Source organism: Rana temporaria, chromosome 4 (genome assembly GCF_905171775.1).
Source record: "Rana temporaria chromosome 4, aRanTem1.1, whole genome shotgun sequence".
In the NCBI taxonomy this organism is placed as follows: Eukaryota; Metazoa; Chordata; class Amphibia; order Anura; family Ranidae; genus Rana; species Rana temporaria.
Window position 1 is genome coordinate 385,330,919 of NC_053492.1, and position 26,015 is coordinate 385,356,933.

Here is a 26,015-nt window from a genome sequence, read left to right on the forward strand (position 1 = left end):
AATATCCCCAATAAGGGTGCCATGGTTGTAGAAAATGTGCTTACTTAATGGTTATAGGGGTGGAAAATGGAAGTGTCTCTGTAATTGTATATAATTTTTTTTTTTTTTTTTTTAACTTGTGTTTATAGCAACATCTGTATTGATCATGGTGTTGAGTGTTTTTTTTTTTGTCTTGTAGAAGCTGGGTCCTTGTAGACAACCAGTACAACATCCACCTGTATCGAGAGGGTGTATTGAGAACGTCCTCAGAACCATATAATGATTCTGACTTTCAGGACATGACCAGCCACCTGACCAATCACTGCATTCAGAAGGAGCATTCAAAAAACTACGGGCGATATGAAGATGGCAATGAGATGTTCTTTGATGAATTTAATCAGTACCTTGAGAGCAGCCTGAACATCAACCTAGAAAACAGCATCCTCTGGCAGATTAAAGAAATTATAAGGTAGAGTTTTTCATTTTAGCGATTGGTTTATGATTCATGCCGGTTGTGACATGTATATCGGCAATAAAATATTAATTTCAGCTTATCACAAATCTAAACCTGTACTAAGCAGTAACAGAATGACATCTTTCGTTTTTCCAAAACGCTGAGTATGAACAACCACCGGAAGCTGACAATCGCTATATTAGTCGCCTGTACTAAAATAATGGCTTTGATATCCGGGTCCTGTGCCAAGCGACCTTCCGTATAGTTGAATTTTCCAAGCCTTTAGATTTTCATTTACAGATTATCCACATGTGGGGTATTACGTTTTTGCTTCCTTCCTCATAAAAAAGAAATCTGATTTGTTTGACAACAACGTTTTTCGTAAATCCATGCTGATTATTGCTTCAAATATTTCTTTCTAGCAAAAACTCTTGTGTTCTTTTATTAAACTCCTCCAGTATCTTCCTGACTGTAGGAGTTAAACTAATCAGTCTGTAGTTACTTGGTGAAGACCTTGATCCCTTTATAAATATAGGCACTACATTGTCCTTGCGCCAATCCAGTGATACCATGCCAGTCAATAAGAGTCTCTAAAAATTAGAAACCATGGCCTAGCTATAACAGAGTTGCATATTGACATTGGTTGACTACATCCATTCAGAATTACATTTAGATACTCCTGCTTCAGGCAGGGTGGCTACACACGCACCCGACAACATGCTGTGAATAAGAAATATTGGTACCCCCTTGTCTGCAAAAGAGAAGAGCGCTTTGGCTGCGGGTGCTTGCTGGCTCGGGACAACGTGGGATTTACAGCCTGTCCTGCACCAGCAACCACCCGTAACAGTGTGAACCTAGCCTAAAAATTAGACGCCACTACTTTCCAACATTTTGTCTCTATCACTAGATATTGGATCACAGCCCAGTCCATTGCAGTCCTGTGACTGTTTATCATAGCCTACAGTACATTATTCCATTCTGCACACTGGCGACGCAGATCTACATTTTATTCCTGATTCATTACTTTTTTGAGGTTCTGGGAGTTCCATGTTATTGGAACAATGCAGCTATCTGTAATACATATTCATTTTTTTAGGGCTGGTTCACAACAAATGCAGTCCAGTGCATTTGGACCATGTAGACATGGAGTGTGTTTAAAATGGATTCCAGTGGCCCTAGTTAACACCAGTGCATTGCGTTTCAGTCCAGTCAACAAAAGTAGGACCTGTTGCATTTTTTTCTGTGAGGGATGCATTTGGAACATGGCAAAGCGCATCAAAAACGCACCGGAAAGCACATCCTAAATTGTCCTTATTTAGGATGAAGAAAAAGAGAAAAAAAAAACACTGGAATGCACTGAAATGCATCAAAAACACGCAATCAGAAATTATGGCGTAAACCGGCCCTTAGGGCCAATTCACACAGCACGTCGGACTGTCTGCGTTCTGGGCCGGTCATAAACAAACATATGCGAATGGGCGCTGTCAGGCTCACATTACTTTCAATGAAGCTTTGGGACTTTTAAATGGTTCCCATGCTATATATGTCCCAGTTTCCTGCGCCAGACTTTGTTTCCTGCGGGTAATCACATATGGCCCTGTTTGCTAGTATGAATCTGGCCTAAGGAGGGATCCCCAGCGGTGACATCACTGCCACTGCCGGAAGTGGGAAAGGATACCTGTCACAGGTATTCTGTCCCCCCCCGAAAGGTGCCAATTGTGGCATCGGAGGGAGGGGAGGAATCCGACGCGTGAAAGGATCGGTAAAGACTGAATTATGCATTGGGAAAGCAGGGGTGCTCTGATTTGTGGAACAAGATGTCCTATTTCTTTGCTGTTTACTACATTTTTAACACTTCAGTTTTTGTACTTTTTTTTACAGAGTCTGTCTGACATGTATAGAACCCTCAATCTGCACTAAGCATCTGCCCTACCAGAGTTTCCAGCTGTTTGGCTTTGATTTCATGGTTGATGAAGAACTAAAAGTCTGGTTGATTGAAATCAATGGTGCCCCTGCTTGTGCACAGTAAGTCATTCATTTATTGCTATTCTATTCAGTCTGTGGGTCCATAGCTCAGTAATATTGTTATTTTAAAAACCTTGGGCCAGATTCAGATAGCCCTGCGTAATGTTGTGCGGGCGTAACGTATCTCCGATACGTTACGCCGCTGTAAATTAGGGCGAAAGTTCCGTATTCAGAAAGAACTTGCGCCCTACGTTACGGCGGCGTAATGTATGTGGTCCGGCGTAAGCCCGCCTAATTCAAATTTGAATGATGTGGGAGTGTTTTATCCAAATTTAGTGTGACCCCACGTATGCGCCATTCGTGAAAGAATCCCAGTGCGCATGCTCGAAATTACGCCGCAAATCGTCAATGCTTTAGACGTGAACGTAACTTACGTACAGCCCTATTCGCGAACGACTTGCGCAAACGACGTAAATATTTCAAAATTCGACGCGATAACGACGTCCATACTTAACATTGCGTACGCCTCATATAGCAGGAGTAACCTTACGCCGGAAAAAGCCTAACGTAAATGACGTAAAAAAAATGCGCCGGGCGTACGTACGTTTGTGAATCGGCGTATCTACCTAATTAGCATATTCCTTGCGTAAGTCGACGGAAGTGCCACCTAGCGGCCAGCGTAAATGTGCAACTAAGATACGACGGCGTAAGAGACTTACGCCAGTCGGATCTTAGGCAAATTTCGGCGTATCTTGCTTTCTGAATACAGAAAGAAGATACGCCAGCGCAGATTTGAATTTACGCGGCGTATCAATAGATACGCCGTCTTAAATTCTCTCTGAATCTGGCCCCTTGTTTCTATATCTAGCTTGTAATGATATATGCATTCTATTGCCTGGGTTCTCCACCTTTTTTGATCAACCGGGTTATAAGTGTAGGTTTAAAGGTTAGAACTGGTGTAGGGCTCAAGCTGCTCCTGAAAAAAGGCCACAAAATGTATTTTAGTTTATCTTTGGGCTACAAAGTTGGAAAACATCTGTAATGATTATCCCCAAAATGTGATTTGCACATGGTTTGGTCAAATGAAAATGCATTCAGATTAAGGGTCCACTGGGCTTAAAAAAAAACTCTGCTTCTACAGGAGTTAAAAGTTTTTTGGATTTTTATTTTCTTCTGCTGCATGTAGAAGCAGCTCAATGTTATCCTATGTGTCCATACGCATTGGGGTTCTTCGAAGCATATTTTTAAGAGGAGAGTTTAGAGGCAAAAAAAAACACATCACAAGTGCGTCTTTGAGAGGTATTTTTAGGCGGAAAAAAAACGCTAAACACATTTACAGCATTCAGTGTTTTCAAGTGTACAGTGAAAAATGAGCAGAGGGGAATGTTTTGGAATAAAAAACGCTTGTAAAAGAAAATGCCCATGAACTCTCCTAAACTCTTGTGCAATATGAGCTACTTATGAGCATTTTTCTGCCAGAGGGTCTGGCATTTTTTTCTGCTCCTAGTGTGCATGGACCTCAAGTGGTGTGACAGGCCTAAGAACACCTTATTTTCTACTTTAGCCTCCAACACTACAGAAATGGGGGGAAAAATGTACATTTTACCACCTGAAAAACACCAAGATCCTCTGTCAGCCAATTCATTAATAGGCAAACTGAAAATTCACCCAAAATCTATGCATGCTTCAGAAAAACAGGAGAGCTCACCAATTATTTTAGGAAAGCAGTGTATTATTCTCTATCAAAGACAAAAAAAATGACTATTTGACAGTTTCCACCTTTTTTATAAATGGGCCCCTTCACTTTTTATGAAGCTTCAAATACCTTGTGTGTGTGTGTGTGTGTGTGTGTGTGTGTGTGTGTGTGTGTGTGTGTTTTGTTTTTTTTAAGGATAAGTTTACCTTTGGGAACATGTTACACGTTCCACCTGTTTTTAGGTTGGAAAATGTAACATTAACTCACTCCGCTGCCTCTAGTGACAGCAAGTAAAGGATCTTCTGCTCGCTGTCAATATTTAGAATTAAATAACATGCAGCTGCACGGAGCTTCCCCTTTCCGGCCTTTTGTCTCTTTCAGTGTGTATTTGCCTGCCCCAGACAGATACACTGCCAAGTCTGCAGGAGTCCTGCATGGCACTCACGATCTTCTGATCATGGGTGCAATGCTTTAGAGGCTGCAAGTTCCCTGGTCTTAGAGAATATATTATATTGAAGCTTATTTTATTATTATTATTATTATTATACAGGATTTATATAGTGCCAACAGCGCTTTACAACATCAGGGAAGACAGTACAGTTACAATACAATTCAATACAGGAAGGATCAGAGGGCCCTGCTCGTTAGAGCTTACAGTCTAGAAGGGAGGGTCAAGTGGAACAAAGGGTAGTAGATGTGGGGGGGGTGATCAGATGGACAAAATTAAAATACAGTTGTTGGGTGTGGGTAGGATAGGCTTCTCTTCTTCTGAAGAGGAGGGTTTTCAGGGATCCTCTAAAAGCTAATAGAGAAGGAGATAGACAGACAGATTGGGGTAAGGAGTTCCATAGGCTTGGAGAGGCTCTGGAAAGGTCCTGGAGAGGTGATGAGAGAGCTAGAGAGCAGGAGGTCTTGAGAAGAACAGTTGGTATTTAGAGACTAGGTCAGTGATGTAGCTGGGGGCAGAGTTGTGGATGGCTTTGTAGGTAGTATTTTGAATTTAATTTGTTGGGCCAGCGGAAGCAAGTGGAGGGATTGACAGAGAGGAACAGCAGAGACAGAACGATTGGTAAGGTGGATGAGTCTGGCAGCAGCATTCATGATGGACTGAAGGGGGGGAATAGAGTATGCAGGGGAAAGCCAATGAGGAGGGAGTTGCAGTAATCGAGGCGAGAAATGACCAGGCAGTGAATTAAGAGCTTTGTTGTGTCATTGGTTAGAAAGGGGCGTATTTTGGAGATGTTGCGAAGGTTGAGGAGGCAAGATTTGGACAGTGATTGGACGTGGGGCTTGAAGGACAGTTCAGAGTCCAGGACTACTCCTAGGACCTTGGCATGTGGGGATGGGCTTATGGTTGTGCCATCAATTTTGACAGAGAGATCAGGGGAAGAGGCATGTGGGGGAGGAAAAATTATAAGTTCGGTTTTGGATAGATTGAGTTTGAGGAAGTGGTGTGACATCCAAACTGATATATCTGATAGTAAATTAGTGATACGTAAGGTGAATGAAGGGGCGAGTTGAGGGGCAGAGAAATAGATTTGAGTGTCGTCAGCGTAGAGATGGTATTGGAAGCCGTGGGAGACTATAAGCTGACCCAGGGAGGAGGTGTAGATTGAAAATAGGAGGGGTCCAAGAACAGAACCTTGGGGCACCCCAGCAGAGAAAGGAAGAGGAGAGGAGGAAGTAGAATGGACCCCACCAACCTGAAAAATGTAAGGCCCATCTCATTGCTCCCATTCACCTCTAAATTTCTAGAACGCCTAGTCTACAACCGTCTTGGCTCCTACCTCAGTGAAAATAACCTTCTTGACCCCTTACAGTCTGGCTTCCGTTTGCAGCACTTCACGGAAACTGCCTTACTAAAAATCACTAACGATTTACTAACTGCTAAATGCAACAGCCAGTACTCCATACTCCTTCTACTTGACCTCTCTGCAGGCTTTGATACCGTTGACCACCCGCTCCTTCTTAATAAACTCCATTCCCTTGGCCTCCAAGATTCTGCTCTATCCTGGTTCTCTGCCTATCTATCACAGCGCTCCTTCAGTGTTGCCTACAACTCTGTCTCCTCCTCTCCATTGCCCCTTTCTGTGGGGGTCCCTCAAGGCTCTGTTCTTGGACCATTTCTCTTCTCTATCTACACCTCCTTCCTTGGTCACTTGATAACCGCCCACGGCTTTCAATACCACCTATATGCCGATGACTCCCAAATCTATCTGTCTACTCCTCACCTAACTCCTTCAGTCTCCTCTCGCATTACTAACTGACATCTCAGCATGGATGTCGCACCACTTGCTTAAACTAAATCTCTCTAAAACTAAGTTACTAATATTCCCCCCTGCCCGTGCCACCCTCCATGACTTTTCCATCAAAATCAACAATGCAACCATCAGTCCCTCAGGCCAGGGTACTCGGTGTAATCCTAGACTCTGACTTGTCATTTCAGCCTCAAGTCCAATCGTTGTCAAAAGTTTGTAGAATTCACCTTTGTAACATCTCTAAAATTCGCCCCTTTCTAACAAATGAAACCACCAAACTCCTCATTCACTCCCTTGTTATCTCTCGCCTTGACTATTGCAACTCCCTTCTTATTGGCCTGCCTCTCTATAGGCTATCCCCTCTTCAGTCTATTATGAATGCTGCTGCCAGAATTATCCACCTTACCAACCAACCGCTCAGTATCTGCCAAACCTCTCCTCCAATCCCTACACTGGCTTCCTATCACCCAGCGAATTAAATTCAAAATACTAACCACAACCTACAAAGCCATCCACAACTCTTCCCCAAGCTACATCACCAATCTTGTCTCTAAACATATCCCAAACCGTCCTCTCCGCTCTTCTCAAGACTTCCTACTGTCAAGCTCTCTTGTCTCTTCCTCCCATGCTCGTCTCCAGGGCCTCTCCCATCCTCTGGAACTCACTACCTCAACCTAACCGGCTATCCTCTACTCTTGCTACCTTCAGGCGATCCCTGAAAACTCACCTCTTCAGGGAAGCCTATCACGTCTCCAACTAATCTTTTACCACTTCCATCAGCTCATTCCCCACAGTTACAACCTTTTGTACCACCTGCCCCACCCTATTAGATTGTAAGCTTTTCTGAGCAGGGCCCTCTTAATCCTCTTGTATTTTTATTGTATTGTAACTGTATTGTCTCCCTTTTATATTGTAAAGTGCTGTGTAAACTGTTGGCGCTATATAAATCCTGTATAATAATAATAAGTAGAATTATAAGTAACGCTAAAGGTGCCTTTGGATAAGTAGGTAGAGAACCAGCGACGAGTACGGTCACAGAGACCAAAGGTGTTGAGTTTTTTTGAGGAGGAGGGGGGTGGTCAACCGTATCAAAGGCAGCAGAGAGGTCCAGGAGTAGGAGTACAGAATAGTGTCCCTGGCTGTTAGTATATCGTTTGTTAGTTTTAGGAGAGCAGTTTCTGTGGAATGTTGAGGACGAAATCCAGACTGAAGGGGATCAATAAGGGTATTATCGGCATGGTTGTAGGAACGTCTGTTCAAGGAGTTTGGATAAAAAGGGGAGCAAGGAGATAGGGTGTAGGTTATCAAGATTGAATGGGTCCAGTGAGGGTTTTTAAGTCTGGGGCTAACAAGTGCATGTTTCAAAGAGTTAGGGAAGATGCCAGAAGAGAGGGAAAGATTGAAGATGTGGGTTAGAGAGTGTAGAGCCAGAGGGTGAACGTAGCATTTGCGAGGCAACAGGATCCAGAGGGCAAGTGGTAAGATGGACATTCGCCATTAATTTAGCAACCTTGTCTATAGTGGTGGGGTTGAAAGTGGGAAGTAATGATTGTACCTGTGGGCATGAGGTGTATAGCATGGAGGGTATCTGAACAGTAGAGATCTTCTCGCAAATTGTATCAATCTTCTGTTTGAAGTGATTAGCGATCTCCTGGGCAAGTGAGTTAGTGGGTGGAGGCAGTGGGGGACAAAGTAGAGAGTTGAAGGTAGAGAAGAGTTGACGGGGACGGGATAATCTTTTAATGAGGGTGATAAAATAGGTCTGCTTGGCAGTGAGGAGGCTGGAATTGTATTTTTGGAGGACAGATTTATACTGGTCGAAATCTTTCTGGGACTTTGTCAGTCAGAGTCAGAAGTGCTTCCACTTGTATAAATACCCCCACTTTAAGAAAGAACCCCATTTGCAAAGTGTCACCCATTGGCAAACGTGCCTTTCCCAAAGAGATGCTTAGATATATACTGTTAGGAATGGGGGGTGTGTTCTTCTAATTACTAATTAGGGAGGTAATAAAAAAGGCAATTTGTGTAGAGCAGAATTCTCACTTAACCACTTAACGACCGCCGCATTGACATATACGTCGGCAGAATGGCACGTACAGGCTGATGGATGTGCCCATACGTCCCTGCCTAGACGTGGGTCGGGGGGTCCGATCGGGACCCCCCCCCCGGTACATGCGGCGGTCGAAAATCATATGGGAGCGATCCGGGATGAGGGGGCGGCTATTCGTTTATAGACACCCCCCCCCCCCCCGCGATCGCTCCCCGGAGCTGAAGAACGGGGAGAGCCGTGCTTCACTGTGGCGGCTGCATCGAATGTGTCATCCCTTTTTATAGGGAGACACAATCGATGACGTCAGACCTACAGCCACACCCCCCTACAGTTGTAAACACACTTCAGGGAACACATAACCCCAACAGCGCCCCCTGTGGTCAACTCCCAAACTGCAACTGTCATTTTCACAATAAACAATGCAATTTAGATGCATTTTTTGCTATGAAAATGACAATGGTCCCAAAAATGTGTCAAAATTGTCCGAAGTGTCCGCCATAATGTCGCAGTCACAAAAAAAATCGCTGATCGCCGCCATTAGTAGTATTAAAAAAATAATTAATAAAAATGCAATAAAACTATCCCCTATTTTGTAAACGCCATCAATTTTGCGCAAACCAACCGATTAACGCTTATTGCGATTTTTTTTTTTTTTTTTTTTTACCAAAAATAGGTAGAAGAATACGTATCGGCCTAAACTGAGGGGAAAAAAACGTTTTTTTTATATATTTTTGGAGGATATTTATAATAGAAAAAAGTAAAAAATATTGCATTTTTTTTTTCAAAACTGTCGCTCTATTTTTGTTCTTGTTGTAAATAAAAACTGCGGAGGTGATCAAATACCACCAAAAGAAAGCTCTATTTGTGGGGAAAAAAAACGACGTAAATTTTGTTTGGGAGCCACGACCGCGCAATTGTCTGTTAAAGTGACACAGTTCCGAATCGCAAAACCTGGCCTGGTCCTTTAGCTGCATTTTGGTCCGGGGCTTAAGTGGTTAAGAAACAGACTTACAAGTGGACAGCTAATAGACATAAGAAAAGGCCATAATTTAGAGGTAAAGCATAGGGAGGAAACAAAAACAAAAGCAAGTTATGTGAATAGTCTACAGATTGTTAAGCAAAGGCATAAGGGAAAAAAAATTCATTATTGCAATTAAAGTTGGCGTTGCATCAGTGCAAACATATCAATTTACACTATGGGGAATTAAACACTTTTTAGTTTTCAATTCTGGGTGGATGGCAGACAGCTGCGAACATACCTGTGAAGAGACAGAAGAAATCTTCAGACAAGTGCAGAGTCAGAAGTGCTTCCACTTATATAAATACCCCCACTTTGAGAAAGAACCCCATTTGCAAACGTGCCACCCCTTGGCAAACAAATTTCACTGTGAATTTAACTGAATCCAGCAAGGCCGGAGCTATGATGAGTGCAGTTCAGATATATTAAGAAATGGTAATAACTATTTGTTTGTTAGTTTTTTTTTTTTGGGCTATATAATTTGAGAGTGTGGATTTTACATTTTTAATACATACTTTTTTTTTAATTAACAGGAAATTGTATGCAGAACTTTGCCAGGGCATCGTAGACCTTGCCATCTCCACCGTCTTTCCGCTGAATGACTGTGTGCAGAAGAGGAACCAGGACAACATATTCATCAAGCTTTGAGATCTCTGCCTTATTTATTTACTGACATGCTCGGCTGCCACAATATTTATTGTTCAAGATGCAAACCAATGTTTTTGCCCAGTATCATGCCAAATAGATATTATGAATTTGGAGACCAGAGAACTTTCTGAAGGCTCTAGGAAGTGCTGAACTGGACTTAACTATAATTTGCTTTTAAATGCCAAACTTTCAGTTTTTATATATTTATATGTATATATTTTGTCTGTTTGTTTTTTTATAAATGAGAAAATTAAGGATGTTGCCGAAACCTAACCTGGAACACTGATGTTTCTATCTGTAAATTAGGAAAGTTTTTTTTCTTGACCATGAGATGTAAAGACAAAAAGAAAGTGAATTACTGTATGTTTAGTACCAGTCTTGGAGCTGGTAGTAATCAAGCTGTGAGGTTACTGGATTGCGATTTGCATTGGGCGGCACTCAGTACAGTCAATGGCCATGTCAGCCCCTGCTTAATCTTGGTACACACTATATAATTTTTTTCATTCAACCCACTGGGCTGAATGAAAAAAAAAACTTGACAGATCACTGTACAACACATGATAGTACAGCGATCTCCCCAACTGTGCTCTGACACGGGTCTGCCATTGGCTGTGAGTGCTGATCGGATGCCGGTTGGCATGTTGGTTTTCCAGTATGCCCTTTGACAGAAGTCGGAGAGGCTTCTGTACACACTGTCCGAATGTCGGACAGTTTCTGTTGAACTGGCCGATATTTGGCCCATGTGTACCAGCTTTTACAGCCTTCCTTGAACCCTGCAAGCAGCAGTCATTCTGTGCGCTGTTGACTTTTGTTCTGAGTGCAGAACAATGCATCTCACAAATCACCCAAGTGCAGTTCACTGTATTTGGGACTCCGATGGTCTATTAAATGTCTTTTGCAAAAACCTTTTAAAGAGTTAATCTACCCAAAGCTCTTAATTCAGTTATGGCTGGATGCTAGTGGACCAAATTGCTCACTGTTTTGTTATATTGACCTAGGATTGCAGTAGAGTAATTTACCTGCTATGCTTTTCCAGCTGGGATTGTAACGTCACTGCTTCTTTCATTATAAAAGTGTTGAAACACAACTGCAAAGAGTATATGTAAAGGTCAGGTTGCCATTTATGCATTGATTACGTTATCCTACCCTAGCATATAATTGCTAGGCAGTCCTTTTGCATAGGCTGATCATAAATGTCCTCATTCATCTTGCACACAGTTGACTAATGTGTTCTACTTCTTTAGACAGTGTTATCTTCATGACTGCAAGTTGGTCTTTTCCTAAATCACTTTACCTTCTGTATGTAGGAGGACAATTGTCATGTTTCGTGTTGTTTTCTCCTTTCATAAGACATAATTGTGAACTGCTCCAGATATTCTTTCTTCAATTGTAAATTCCCTCTTTTGTGTGCATTTCTATTTACTTTACATATTTTATATTTACCACTCATAGTGTTACTTTATTGTGTGTTCTTTTTTTTTTTACTTGCCTTTTTCCTGGCCCCTGAGGTCTTCACTCTACAGGTAGAGGGATTGTGTTTATTACCTCCAGATGCAGGTTTCCCCCCTGGATGCCTCCTCCTGACAGATATTAGTCCTGCTCTGATGGCTTTTTATCTCAGCCTATATCAAGATGCTGCAGCACAGGGTATCATGATTCAGTGTGTAAAATTAGTGTTGTGGACTGACAGGATCACCATGTATTTATTATATGAATCGTTCTGGAAAATGAAGGGGCAATGGAAGTCATATATACCGTGTTTCCCTGAAAATAAGACCGGGTCTTATATTAATTTTGGTCACAAAAAATACGCTAGGGCTTATTTTCAGGGTAGGGCTTATTCTAAAAATTCTGTGTCCTCTGTCTTTCCCCTCAAGTCACCCCCTCCCACCCCCCTTGTCAGGTCAGGAGTTCAGTGCAGTTTTATACGGTATAAAAGTACCTGTTTGACACCTTTTTATAAGCTCCCTCTTCTCTGAGGAGATGAGGAAAGAGAATAGCCGAGATTGTGGTGACGTCAGCCTGCTTCGTTGCACTAAAGAGGGAGGGGGGTGCAGACGTCAGCGGGAGGAGAGGAGGAAAAAGGAAGAGAAAGAAAACCGCCGCTCCAGACAAATGCACTTCAGCGGTGAGTATGGTTCAAAACCCGATGGGTGCAGGCAATGCACAAAGCATAAATAAGAGGGAGGAGATGATGGACAGCCGCACTCCAATAAAGTGTAAAAAATGGTGCCTTTTATTCCAGTAAAAGGAAAACTACAAACTGTTTGCAGTTTTTTTTGCTGTTGTAGTTTTACTGGAATAAAAGGCACCATTTTTTACACTTTATTGGAATGCGGCTGTCCATCATCTCCTCCCTCTTATTTAGGAAAAAGGAAGAGCCAAGATCGCCGATGACGTCAGGGTGCTGAAGATGGAGGGACCTACGACATCTGGTGGGAGGAAGGAGAATAGCCGAGATCCCAGTTGACGTCAGCACGCTTTGTGCGAAGAAGAGGAAGGGGCAGCAGACATCAGCCGGGAGGAAAGAAGAGGACCTCCGGCGGGTCAGCAGTGGGTGTAAACATGTTTCTTTTAAATACAGCAACAAATGGAGACACTGGCCAATATTTACAAAGGGTTTTTAATGAGATTTACTAGGGCTTATTTTCGGGGTAGGGCTTACTTTCGGGGAAACACGGTACTGATTTGAACTGTTGAAAATAAATATAAAAGCCACCAGGAAGATCAGAAATTCTTTATAACGGATGCTTCAAGTGGGCAGACAAGTGTAAACAACTTTCCGTCAAAGCCCTTAGAAATTTTAAAAAGCTGAAAGGTGATCCAGTCTCCTAGGATTTTCACAATACTGAAACGTTCATTTTCGGTGGACTAACCAATTTAAAGTGGTATCTTCCTCTATGCAAATTGGTAGTAATTTCTATTTGTTTCACTTGTAGTTTTGATCAACAGGAATTGCTGCTGCTTGCATCTGAACGCCTCCCAGAAAGCAATAGAACTAGAACAAAGTCAATGCTCAAATCCACCTGCAAGCAATTGCTTTTAAAGAGTTTAAAAGGCCAGAGTTACATTCTACTAGAAAAGTCTAGGTAGCGCTAAGCAGTTGTAGCCTTGGAGCTGTTTTTCAGGGGAGACACAAACAGCTGATGCTTGCCAGGGCAGCCTCCAACAGCTAGAATTGTCACTTAAAGAGTTTTCACCATTCTGCTAGGGGGAAACTATACCTTTTTAACGCAAGGGTTTCAGCAAGGAGACTGTATGCTCCAAATCCAGTATAGTGCCTTAGCGGTTTCATTGCATTTTTACACTTTTTATTTTTGCTAAAATTGTATTGTAGAATGGTTAAAATATTGGCCTTCTTTGGATTTGGCTTACCATAAATGCAGCCACAACACCATAGGTTTTTTGTTTTTGCAGTGTATCTGCTACAATTCAAGTGACATGTTTTATTGCTATTGGAAAACAAAAAAATGTTGTGTGTTTGTGTATATATATATATATTTATTTATTTAAATAAAAATGTAATGTAATGGCCTCTGCAACATTTACTGGATTGCTAAATTGATTGTGGATGTTTCAATATTTTTACAGGCTCAAGTACCTTCTATGTCTGCATGTGTGACAGATAGCATATCTCGTAGAATATCTGTAGTAGAGCTAAGAGGGCAGGTTGTCCCAGCTCTTGCCCTAGCACATTGTATTGTGTAACTTGGCAAACAATATTCTAATTAAATGCATTTTAATGACACTTGATTTTTGACAGTGACAGCACTCCCTTAGTCCAATATCTCTGTAAGGAGGTGGTTATCATATTTTAGCCTCTTTCCTCTCCCACTATAATGTATAACTATGGTCCTTCAGTATGAAAAAAGGACACCAGTTTCTGGGAAATGGGGAAGAGTTTTTCTGAGGCATTTGGAGAAGAAAGCTGTTCTTTGGGAATGGGCAACAACTAGGACTCGTCATGTGACTGAGAAGTGAGTTCTGGCCCCCATTTGGGACCACAGGAGAAGCATCTGGGCCCAGAAGACTTTGGGTTGAGCCAACCAGATCTGGCACCGCGAACCTTCACATTTGGAATTGCAAGTTCCCTTCAAAGTATTGTCCTAAGCTTGCTTTAAGACTGGGGCGGGCAGACGTTGATGGTAAAACGCCACTAGTTTTAGCGTTGCTATTCGGCCGCTAGCGGAGCGCTTTTAACCCCCGCTAGGCGCTTCACCAGCGGTGCCCATTTGTTTTAATGTGTACACTGCTCCTTTACCACCCCTAAGATGCTGGTTTGCAGGACTTTCACACTTGGGACTGCAGTTGAGGAATTTTGCAGGCGCTATTTTTAGCCCAAATGCGCCTGAAAAACGCCTCAGTATAAAAGGGGTCCTAAGGTTCAAATGGGTGATGTGTGTTCGAACTGGGAAGGCAATAGTGGTCATTTCCTTTCCCTGTGAACGCTGGCTGCACTGATTGGCTAATTCTTAAACCAATGGGTTATGGAACTCAAACCCCAAAGACCCCTGCAGCGGTATGCCTGACCAGGAGGAGGTGAAGAATAAGCTTGTTCAGCAGGGCTGTAGCTCAGTGATCAAAGACGTCACAAAGTGTGCTTCACAAAACCCCAGGTGCTGTTCTTGTCCTCCAAGTTGCAAATGAGGGACAGCTGCAGTGTGGTGGTGTTTGGCCTTGTGCCCTTCTGTAGGAGAGGAGCAGCAGGTTTGGATGCCAGTTTCCGTACAGACAATTTGCAACCACCCCAATCTATAACTAGCCTTTGCAGCAAGGAGCACATGGAAGGGCAATGGACATCAAAAATGAACAAAAATTCCCTGCTCACTTACCAGCTAACCTGCACCAAAACCAAATTGCCCTTTCGAACAGTTCACATTAAAAACAAGAGGTTTAGCTGCACACATTTGCAAACATATGTGTAAGTCGCAGTGGCCACATCAAGGCACCCCAGTGTACTACAGTCCTAACTCAAGTTGGATGCCATTTTCCCCTATGATTTTTGAATATGGTGACATTTTGATTTCCTAGACTAGGTCCCTCATGTTATCATGGGCAGTGGCTCAGGCATGTGTGCACAAAGCCACCCTTGAGCTATACAGTACATGTGCATACCATTATGAGATTTTTATTACCAGTGCAGATGCCATTCGGCTTCCTCCCATTGCCAATAGTGGTACAGCACAGCATTTGAGGATGCTCTTAGAACTCCTGTTTTTCCTTGTTGAACGCCTCTAACTCAACGAGCAGGGCCGCCTTATGCCTCCTGTATTGAAGTGTATTGTAACTGTACTGCTTGCCCTAACGTTGTAAAGCGCTGCGCAAACTGTTGGCGCTATATAAATCCTGTATCTTAATAATGAGTGGTGAGATTAACTGTGTGGAACCTACTGCTAAGGTGTGGATGCCTGAGTAGTGTGAGTTAAACTGTGCTCGGTTGGTAATATATGATGCTGAATTTGGACTTCTGGTATTTCTATCTGACATGACTGTTATCCCTGAGCTAGCTTCAACTTTTTATTGCAGGCATATACTGCTTTTGCTGCCAGTTTCAACCTTCAACTGCATGTATATACTGTACATCACTCAACCTGGCTTAATTCTATTGCTTCTGCTGTCAACTGTTGATAATTTGTAACAATGAGGTGTTTGAGTTTATGGCTGCCCTTGGGGACACAACGCTCTGTTTAAAGAGTCCACAACGGCCTTCGACTATAATAATGTCGATGTTAATAGACACACGATCCGATTGTTGGCAGGGATTGTCTGATGACAGACTGTTAGCCTAAAACCTGACTGTTAGTACGCTCTTTCAGACAATTGTTCAACTTTCGGCCAACTAATGTTGGATGGCAGACTAATACATTTTCGGCTGATAACGGTCTGTTGTCAGATTTTCGTATCGTCTGTACACAAGTCCGCAAGGATGGACTGGGACAAAAATGTGGCCCTGGAATTCATCCAGAACGGCCCAGGGCACAACACATCAGGGTACAGTGCACATCAGGGCATGGTACAGAGCTCAGCACATCAGGGCACAACACATCAGGTTACAGGGCACAGCACATCAGGGCCCATCACAGTACATCAGGGCACACCACATTGAGGCACAGCACATCGGGGCACATAGCACATCAGGGCATATAACTTATCAGGACACGGGGCACATAGCACATCAGGGAACATAGCACATCAGGGCACATGGCACATTATGGGGCACATCATTTACTAGCCAGCATGCAGAGTAGAGCAGGAAGCGTGTGTAATAAGTTCTCTCAAGTCATGCTGCAGCTACTCCCCGCCCCCTGGCGGCATCTCCTCTCTTCTCGTCTGTCCCAGATGATGTCACAAGCAAATGGGGATGGACGAGAAGAGGGGCCACCAGAAGGTGGGGAGCAGCCACAGCGTGACTTGAGAGAGAACTTATTACACACACTTCCTGCGCTACTTTGCATGCTGGCTAAGTGGCTAAATCTCGATCTACCCATCAGGCGCCAGCTGTCGGCGATTGATGGGTAGATCACTGCGGCCCTCCGACCGGCCCACTGAGCCATCGGCCCGGTGGTCCTGATGGACATCCCTGCAAGTCCGTTTACAAAAAAGTTGAAAGTATAAACACGCATTCTCTAAATCAATGTTCACCAAACATGAAATTAGAAGGGGCCCAAAGGGTGGTGTTCAAGAGCTGAAATTCCACGTAATACGTAACTAAGTTTGTGTTTGTTGGCAGACAATTGTGTACCGTTAGTATGCAAGACAAGTTCCTGGGACACGTCCTTTGGACAAAAGTCTGACGCTTTGTTGGCCAACAATCTGATCGTGTGTACCAGGCTTAAAGCTGGATACACACTATACAATTTTCTTTCCTTTACCAAAACCTTATAATATGAGTTCAAACCTAAACACTTTCCATTTGTATGCAATCAGGCAGACCCTTGAACTACAAAGTTGAAGGTAAATCTAACCAAAGTTGTATGGTAAATAAAAGGTGGATATCCACACTACTAAACAAATTAATCCCTTATGTAAGCAGCCAGCACAATTTGTTGATAAGCAAATAAAGATAAAGTCCACATGCGGCACTAAAAGAACAGTAGATCCAAGAACGGCGAGTTGAGAAAGTCCGTCGCCAGCTTGAATGTGTATGGAAAAGCACGCTACACTACATGAGATTTCAATCTATTTAACAGAAAGCCATAGATAGCAGGCATGTAAAAGTCAGGGCAAATTCACAGCTCTGCTTTTTAGCGTTGAGTGGTGGTTTTGGCAATAAAATGTTACAGTAGATTGCCTCCATTTACTCCCATCCAACGGCCCGGGTATGGGCCAAAGGAGTATTGTCAGACACTTTTCAAATTACAAATGGCACATGACAGGGGTGTCCCCTCTTACCTCTCCTCTTTGCCCTGTCATTGGAACAGCTCCTCTGCACTGTCTGCTCAAATCAGGATATCACAGGTGTACACATAGGAGATATCCAACATAAAATTTTGGCCTATGCTGATATGTTTCTCTCACGAACCCTCTGATTAGGCTTCTAAATATGATGAGAGAATTTGAGAAGTATGGCCCACTTTCTAACCTTCGTATCAATTTTAGTCGGAAGCAATGGGGGTTAAATTTCCTAAAAAATCAATCATGCAAAAATTTTAAGTGCAAATGGACTGACAAAGCGTTAACGTACCTTGGTACTTTGTTCCCACCTAAAATAGCTAAAATCTTTGAGCTAAATTTTCCCCTATTGCTGCAAAAAGTAAAGATACTATTGGATAGATGGAATATAGGTTTACATTCTTGGCTGGGGAGGTGCAACATCATCAAAATTAATATTCTTCCTAAATTTCTTTACCTATTACAGGCACTGCCGATCCGTATTCCGTTAATCTATTTTAAGCAGAGCCAGAAGTTATTATTTAACTGCATTTGGGCGCATAAGCATCCTAGGATACAACGTAAACAACTAATGCTTCCCAAAGAATACAGAGGATTGGCAGTGGCAGATATACGTAAGTATTATCAAGCAATACATTTGAGTAGAGTAATTGATTGGAATAGACATTAAGATATTAAATTATGGGTGCAGATTGAACATGCCCAATCCCTGGTATCTCTGGGCCCCTTGGTGCTATACTTCCCTTCCAAAAGAGGTAACCAATCACCCTTTAATAGGGAATACTGCAAAACTCTGTTCGGACTTGCTACCCCCTATGGGTATAGCACCTGAGACCTCTCCTTTATACCCGATACTTGGGAATCCTCTTTTTCCACCGGGGTTCGAAAATGCTGCCTTTCGGCACTTACCAAGCGCAGGCTACACACAAGTGTCCTTGTAACGGAACCCCAAATGGGACAGGGGTTAACGCCGTTAAAGATATTCCATTCCCGAACCCAAGACAGCTATCGACACTCCACAGTCAGGCAAATGAGACACACAGCTCTGTTTGAGGTTCCACACAAATAGACCCTTTGTTGAGAAAATCAGGCTCTTATATACAGTTAGGATACTGCAGTCCAAATGAACAATGACCCAACTCCACCCACAACATCATACACTGGTTCCTAACGAGCCCCCTCAATACAAATCTTTTAGTCAGACATTCTGACATGATTTACATTAACTACAACTGATAATTCAGACACCTGACCTTCAGGCTGTCTGCTAACTCACAATACACATTTATCATCAATAGACCTTCACACAATACAGGGTCAATTAGCGCAAGCCATCCTAGATTCATTTACATCACAGTAGCAGACTTAATTACCACAGCAAGCTTTATAGTACACTACAGCCACCACACAATATATATACAATTAAATCTGACTAGCCCAGACCATAGTGGGGTTCTCATTCACCCTGTACCCCTATTAGAGACACAGGGAGACACATAAGAGGCATCGGGGAGCTTCTGGGTCCCACAGGCCCTTCCGTTACAGTCCTGTTATATAAAGGAGGGGAGGTGGTGGACAAACTCGAAGCTGATGGCACAATCAGGTGCGTTTAAATTAAGATTTTGGAGTGCTCTCCAGATCACCCACTTTTTCAACACTCTTCCGGCTCAGGGATTGTTTACCAGACCCCTTACCACCTTTGAGAAATATTGTTCAGAGGTAGAAGCAATTCCCCACACATTATCGGCTAATTATGAACTACTAATTATGCCTGCGGAAAACCACCCCAATAATTTTTTCGGGAATAGGAACAGGACTTGGGTAAATCTTGTAGTACACTACAGCGACAGCGTATTTTTAGGCTTACGCACAAATCATCAATTTGTGCAAAAACACAAGAGACTAATTTCAAGATTTTCACTCGCTGGTATAGAACACCATAGCGATTGAAGAGAATCTTCCCTGAATGTTCTGATTTGTGTTGGAGATGCCAGGTGTCATGGATTTGCAATAAAGTCTGGCAGCTTACCTGATCTCCATCTGTTCATTAGAGGCCTCACCCTGTTCTGGTTTCCTTTTTTATCACTTCCTCTTCCTGTATGGCCCCACCCAGGCCATCCCAGGAAGTCTATATTAACTGTTGCACTGCAGGTCTGCAGTGCTGTTCAATAGTGTAGTTTGCTAAGTTCCTGTTTGCAGTGTGCTACGTTCATCTTCCTGTGTACCGTTTTTGGCTTGTTCCTGACTTCTGCTGTTTGCCTGTGCCCCTGACCATTTGCCTGTCCCACGGTTACCCTTGTCTGCCTGTTGCCCTGACCTCGGCCTACCCATCACCACCATTTGTCCTGCTGGCTGCTTCCCCTATCTCCCAGCGGAGTGTGACCTAGGATCTTGGGGGTCGCGACCTGGATCCAGTTGTGGCCAAGGCCATCCTCACCACTAGAGGCTCTGGTGAACACAAAACTGGGTCTTAGACTCTGCGCCCTGGGTGATCTTGGGTTCACGCTTCCTCTCTGCTAGCAGCAGTCGGCTATAGGGTTCACTACCCTGTGGTGAATCCCTGACCCCAACGGGGTGCACTTGTCACCTGGCCACGGGTGACCTGACACCAGGGAAGTAAAGGCACCATCCTACATATATTTTGGAACTGTCCCAAACTAAAACATTTTTGGACAGAGGTTGGACGTACTCTTTAAAATTTTACAAAATATGTTACCAGATGACCCAGCCTTTTTTCTGCTTCATGAGTCTCATATACCAGAGAAAGTATAATAAGGAGTCTATTATCTGTCATCTTTTAGATGCAGCCAAGGCTTGCATCCCCCTGACGTGGGAATCGCCACTACCACCAAAAGTTGGGATGTGGCTACGCAAAGTAAAAGAGATTAGTAGATTTGAAGACTTGGTACTCTCCGCACAACATCAGCAGGAACTATATTTTAAGACTTGGCTACCTTGGAACACCTTCTTGTCCTCAGATGAGAGAAGAACCCTATTTGAGGTTTCCAAATATTAAAACCTCAAACATGCAACCCGTGGTTGCAGGCAGGAAATTTGCAGCGGTATGCCTGGCCAATTAGTGTGCTTTCAGCAATAGTAGGAGCCATGTCTTCAACCAGACACAGTAAACAGATTAGGACTTATTTTTTCAGGTTGACAATGCTATGCCACTGCCTTGCAATGAACATTAGCATTGTCAGCCTGCCTTGTGTTGTTTCTTCCCTTGGCTATTGGCTGCTTATCAAATCTACACATGAGATGGGCTTCTAAATTTACTATGATCAATTATATATGGCACATTTTCTGAAAACACAAGCTGATACCTGACAGGCCATTTTCATAGACATTCGTAGGTTTTACAAAGATAGGACATCTGCTGTGTATCTAACAAGCTAATATACTTGCATGTTATGCTATGGATAGAATAACTTGAGCTTCCCAATGAGAAAAAAAACAAAAACGGTGTGTTTTCAGGTGCTAGAAGAGAAGTGTGATGATGTCATCAGGCATCAGACAGTTGCTATGAGACCACATAGCAGTTCAAATGGCTGACACATTAGCATCATTTATTGATGTACTGCATGCACCTGAACAAACAGAATACTTCAGCAAGTAAATGGAATGGTAAGAAAATGCTTTTTATTAGACTTGTCATTTTGTGCTTTACAACCCTTTACTGAACAACAATCTATATATTGTTAAAACTAGAATTGCTCTTGCAGATATTTCAGTGTCTGACAGTTTTTAGAGATTACTAATATGTTTGGGTTCTGATACTGAATGTGGGTTACAGTTTTACACTTTACACTGAAATTTGGTTTAGAGGAAATACCATCATGTTGTGAAAATTTGGTTTATGATGGTTCTTTATTACCTGGGTAATAGTCTTTATGATTGGGTAGATAAAATGTTATTATATATTCAAGGAATCAGCACTTTATACCCTAGCTTACTCTGAGACCACCAGCAGGTAACTATTACCTTGTTCGACCATACCTACAACAAAAAATAGGATCTTGAGTTACGGCTTTTCAAACACTGCCTCTTGTTACCTTCTCTGCTACACCAAAAGAGAAGATGGTCCAGGGATTCACCTCCTCTGCAATTTTTTTTTTTATTTAAAATGTTTTTAATATGTTATGTTTTAAAAAGCCTTGTGTCTATGTATAACTTGTAATATATTTACATATGGCCCCTGTATTTGCTCATTACATATTTAGGCTTTGCAATGCTAAATGCAGTTCTGCTTGGCTATACCTTATCACAGTACAAGTCTATTATTTGGCTGAAATCGTATCTCAACAGCTATTAAAGTGATCCTGTTACTATTGTAAATGTGTATCGGGAAATAGGGAGGGTCATTTGAAGATACCCTCCTATCTCACAGCCATTACATCCCAACATTGTAGTAGTACTTGGGCAACAGGGGATATTGAGGCTAAAGTGACCAGATTTTCAAAATTTAATCCAGAGATACCCTACTGATCATGCCCACTTGTAATGGGGGTAGGGCAGGGGCAAAGTAGGGAAAGGGGTTAATAGTGGCGCAGATAGCACGCTAACCTAAATAGTAAGTATGGCTAAATTGTGCCTAATAATAGGAGGGGCTTAAAAGGGTATGGTTAAACAAAACCCAAGCCTGCTCTGCGTAAAGAGTGCATAACACACAGCATGCAGAGGTTGAGTAAGTAACAAAGTGCAGGCATCAGAAGTAAATAACACACAACGTGCAATGGCTAGGAGTAAGTATTGCACAGAGTAAAGGGTTCAGGAGTAAATAACACAGATGGCAAGGGTTAGGTGTAAGTAACACGGAGTGAGGGGGTCAGGAGTAAATAACCCACAGAGTGCAAGGGTTAGGAGAAAGTAACATACAGAGGGTTGGGGGTCAGGGGTGGGTTTTACACAGAGTGCAGGGGTCAGGAGTAAGTAATGCACTTTGCACTTGTAGTGCAAAGTGGATTTGTCTTTAGTAAATAAGCCCTTCCAGCTGTAGATTGAATCCAAAGACTGACAGGAAATTCTCCAAGAGTTGCAGCAGGCAGCAGTGGTGCTTGAAAGCAGGCAGCTGACTGTGGGTTTGGTGCAATTAGCTTAATCCAAGGAGAGGACGAGAGGCAATGGAAGTAGAAAAAGCTGGTTAATAGCAGTGGCACCAGTGTTAGTCCAGAAAACGATAATTGCACAAAGGGATAAGGAGAAAAACATGAGACTAAAACAGATAAATGTTGCAACAAAAAAAAAATACCAAAACAAATTGTGTACTTACTTACAGTATGTATCATATACTGTATATATTATGGGGAGTACAACTGGGGGAATTAAAGGTGGAGAAGGATCTGGGTGTTCTGGAAATTTATAAGCTTTACCACTACAGTCCCGAGCCTATTTCTGAGATTTGGTGTTTACAAGTTAAAAACATTTTTTTTTTGCTAGAACCCTTAAACACTATATATATATTTTTTTCTAATACCCTAGAGAATAAAATAGCGGTCGTTGCAATACTTTCTGTCACACCGTATTTGCGCAGCTGTCTTACAAGTGCACTTTTTTTGGAAGAAATACACCTTTTTTAATAAAAAAATAAGACAACATCCCAATTTTTTTAATATTGTGAAAGGTAATGTTAAGCCGAGTAAATTGATACCCAACATGTCACTTTAAATTTGCGCCCGCTCGTGGAATGGCGACAAACTTTTACCCTTTAAAATCTCCATAGGCAACATTTAAAAAATTCTACAGGTTGCATGTTTTGAGTTACAGAATTATTGCTCTCGCTCTACCGATCGCGGCGATACCTCACATGTGTGGTTTGAACACCGCTTTCATATGCGGGCACTACTCACGTATGCGTTCGCATCTGCACGCGAGCTCGGCAGGACGGGGCGCGCTTAAATTTTTTTTAATTATTTATTTTACCTATTATCTTTAATTTTATTAGAAAAAAGCATGACAGGTCCTCTTAAATATGAGATCTGGGGTCAAAAAGACCTCGGATCTCATATTTACACTAAAATGCAATAAAAAAATAAATAAACGAATTGTCATTTGAAAAAATAAATAAATACAATGGCCCTTAGGCTTCATTTCCATGGACGTTTTTGGACGTTTTCACAGCCACTTTTCTGAGCGTAAAAAACGCTCAGAAAAGTGGCTGTGAAAACGTCCAAAAACGTCCATGGAAATGAAGCCTAAGGGCCATTGTATTTATTTATTTTTTCAAATGACAATTCGTTTATTTATTTTTTAAAAACGGCTCTCCATGTTAGTCTATGGCCTCATGCCCACCCTGACGTTTTTGAGCTGTAGATAGCTGAGCCGTTTTTAAGCTGCAAAAAAAAAAACAGGACCAGTGCGTTCTGAAGCTCCAGCGTTAGAGCTGTAAAAACGCCAGACGTTAAAAAACGCTCAAAGACGCTCAAAAACGCCCAAAAACGCTACCGCGCCGTTTTTGAGCTCCAGTTAAAAAAAAAAACATGGACAGGCGTTTTTAAGCTGTAAAAAATGCTAAAAAAAGTGGCTGTAAAAACGTCCAATGAAATTAAGCCTAAGAGCTATGGGCGGAAGTAAAGTTTTGATGTCGCTTCCACCCTGCAATGACTTGGAGACGGGTGGGGGCCATCTTCTCCTCACTCGTCTCCATGTCAGACTAGGGACAGGCCTTCGCCGCTACTGACGGCCATGGTAAGCGGTGGAGGGCATCTGAGTGCGGCGGAAGGGGGGCGCCGATAAAAGTGAATCCGCCGCAGAGACCACTTTTATCTGAAAGAGAACCACTGGCTTTTGAAGAGGATATCGGGGTTATGGTAGCTAGCTGCTTATATATAGTCGTATATAGTCATCCGGAGGGAAGCAAGTGGAGGAGTTCAGCTTTGAGGAAAGATTAAATGAATTCTCTCTTAAGAAGAGGAGATGAGAGTTTATTAACACTTTATTTTATTTTTACCTACAGGTAAGCTTACAATAAAGCTTTCCTGTAGATAAAATGAATATCTCCTAAACGTGCACCGTTTAGGAGATATTCTAGTGAGCAGCAGCCGGGGACGTCACTGGCGCGTGCACGCTGAAGGAACGGCATACCCGTGCCATTCCTTCAAAGCTGTGTGCCATGGATGTGTGATGTCATCGTGGCTCAGCCATTCAAGCAACTGGAGTCCAATAGTACATTAACTATCATAGCAAAGTTTATTTCCCGAACTTCATTTCTCATGATTTAATGCTGCCATGCATCAAGTCTCCTGAGCTCCTTCTGCTTGTCAGCTCCCCCTGGTGAATGGAGGCATGGTAATGTTAACCCATTCAGCTGAAGTCCTTTGGGAGACACAGAAAGCACTGTAGCGCAGTGTCCTAAATTGCTTTCTGTCTCTAGCCAAGCACCTGGCTATATATGCATTAGTAATTTGGATAACATCCAACATGCCAAGGATCCTCATGTCTGGTGAGCTTTACTCTAACCTTCTCTCAAAGTATACTACTTTACTATACAGCACACAAAGCTGTCTTATGCTGGCCATACACTATACGAAAATTCGGCCGACATTCTGTCGTTAAGAAAGATCTTTCGTTTTTCGGCCAGTTAATGGGCACAAAATCGATAATCGTTTGGATGTTTTTCAGCCCAAAAAACGAAGGACAAGTTTGGAAATTTTCTGCCGAACGAACGATAAATCGGAAGGTTAATGAGTTTCCCGTCCGAACTTTCTGCACTAGGTATATGTAAAATAAAAACAACATTTTTTTTTTTTATGTCCACTGAACGATTTATCGGTCATTACATGGTGGCACTATCGTTTGCGCTCACGAACGAACTTTCGTTTTTTGAAAGTTCGTTCGGACGATTTTTCGTGGAGTGTATGGCCAGCATTAGTTTTTGTTTTTTTGTGTAAAGCTATAACTGGGGAAGGGTTAAAACCTCTGTCAGGTTTTTATTTCTGATTGTGTCACTGCTGGAGAGATTTACTCTCACTATTGGTGCTGGTGACCACCAACTTATACATGTTTTAATTATCACAGGAACAGGAATTGAGGGAAAATCCTCCATTAGGGAAATGTGTCCAGATGACAATAAGGAGGGGATATCTACTTGCTTTGGCGAGACCTCCTCTTACTATCTACTGCATCTCTGGGACTGGAAGTAGAAGAGGACCTCCTCAATGAAAGTCAGTTAGAAAAATGGTTTAGCATTAGGCACACTTTAATTACTGCATGCTTCAGTTAAAAGTAGCCAAGTTTTGTTTGGTAAATTTAGAGACATTTTATTTCTTTATTACTATTCAGGACTCAATGGATTTCACATCATACTGTGATATTACTTCATTATTTATAACCAAAACGGTAGACAGGATAATTTCTCCAATGGCGGTACAGCTCTGCCACTTGGTTATTGCTTTGGAGTGTGATGGCAGCAAATATACCGGAGTAAGTTTTGATTTAGAACAGATGGCAGAAGAATTATCCAAAGCTACAGAGAACTTTGCTAACACTTCAATAAGGTAAAGTTTACTAATATCTATGGTTTATATGTTATACTGTTTATATTTCATAAGAAAAACTAG

At 42.3% G+C, this 26,015-nt stretch overlaps 1 protein-coding gene across 1 annotated transcript in view; it reads left to right on the plus strand.

The window, feature by feature from the left end:
- Nucleotides 1-11,515, plus strand: part of TTL (tubulin tyrosine ligase) — a 32,380-nt gene extending 20,865 nt beyond the window's left edge. Inside the window, exons 5-7 of the mRNA XM_040351081.1 lie at nt 179-448; nt 2,315-2,458; nt 9,954-11,515. Of these exons, the coding sequence (XP_040207015.1) occupies nt 179-448; nt 2,315-2,458; nt 9,954-10,068 (529 nt within the window). The 3' untranslated portion in view covers nt 10,069-11,515. The remainder of the gene's footprint in view (nt 1-178; nt 449-2,314; nt 2,459-9,953) is intronic.
- The last annotated feature ends 14,500 nt before the right edge of the window (nt 11,516-26,015 follow it).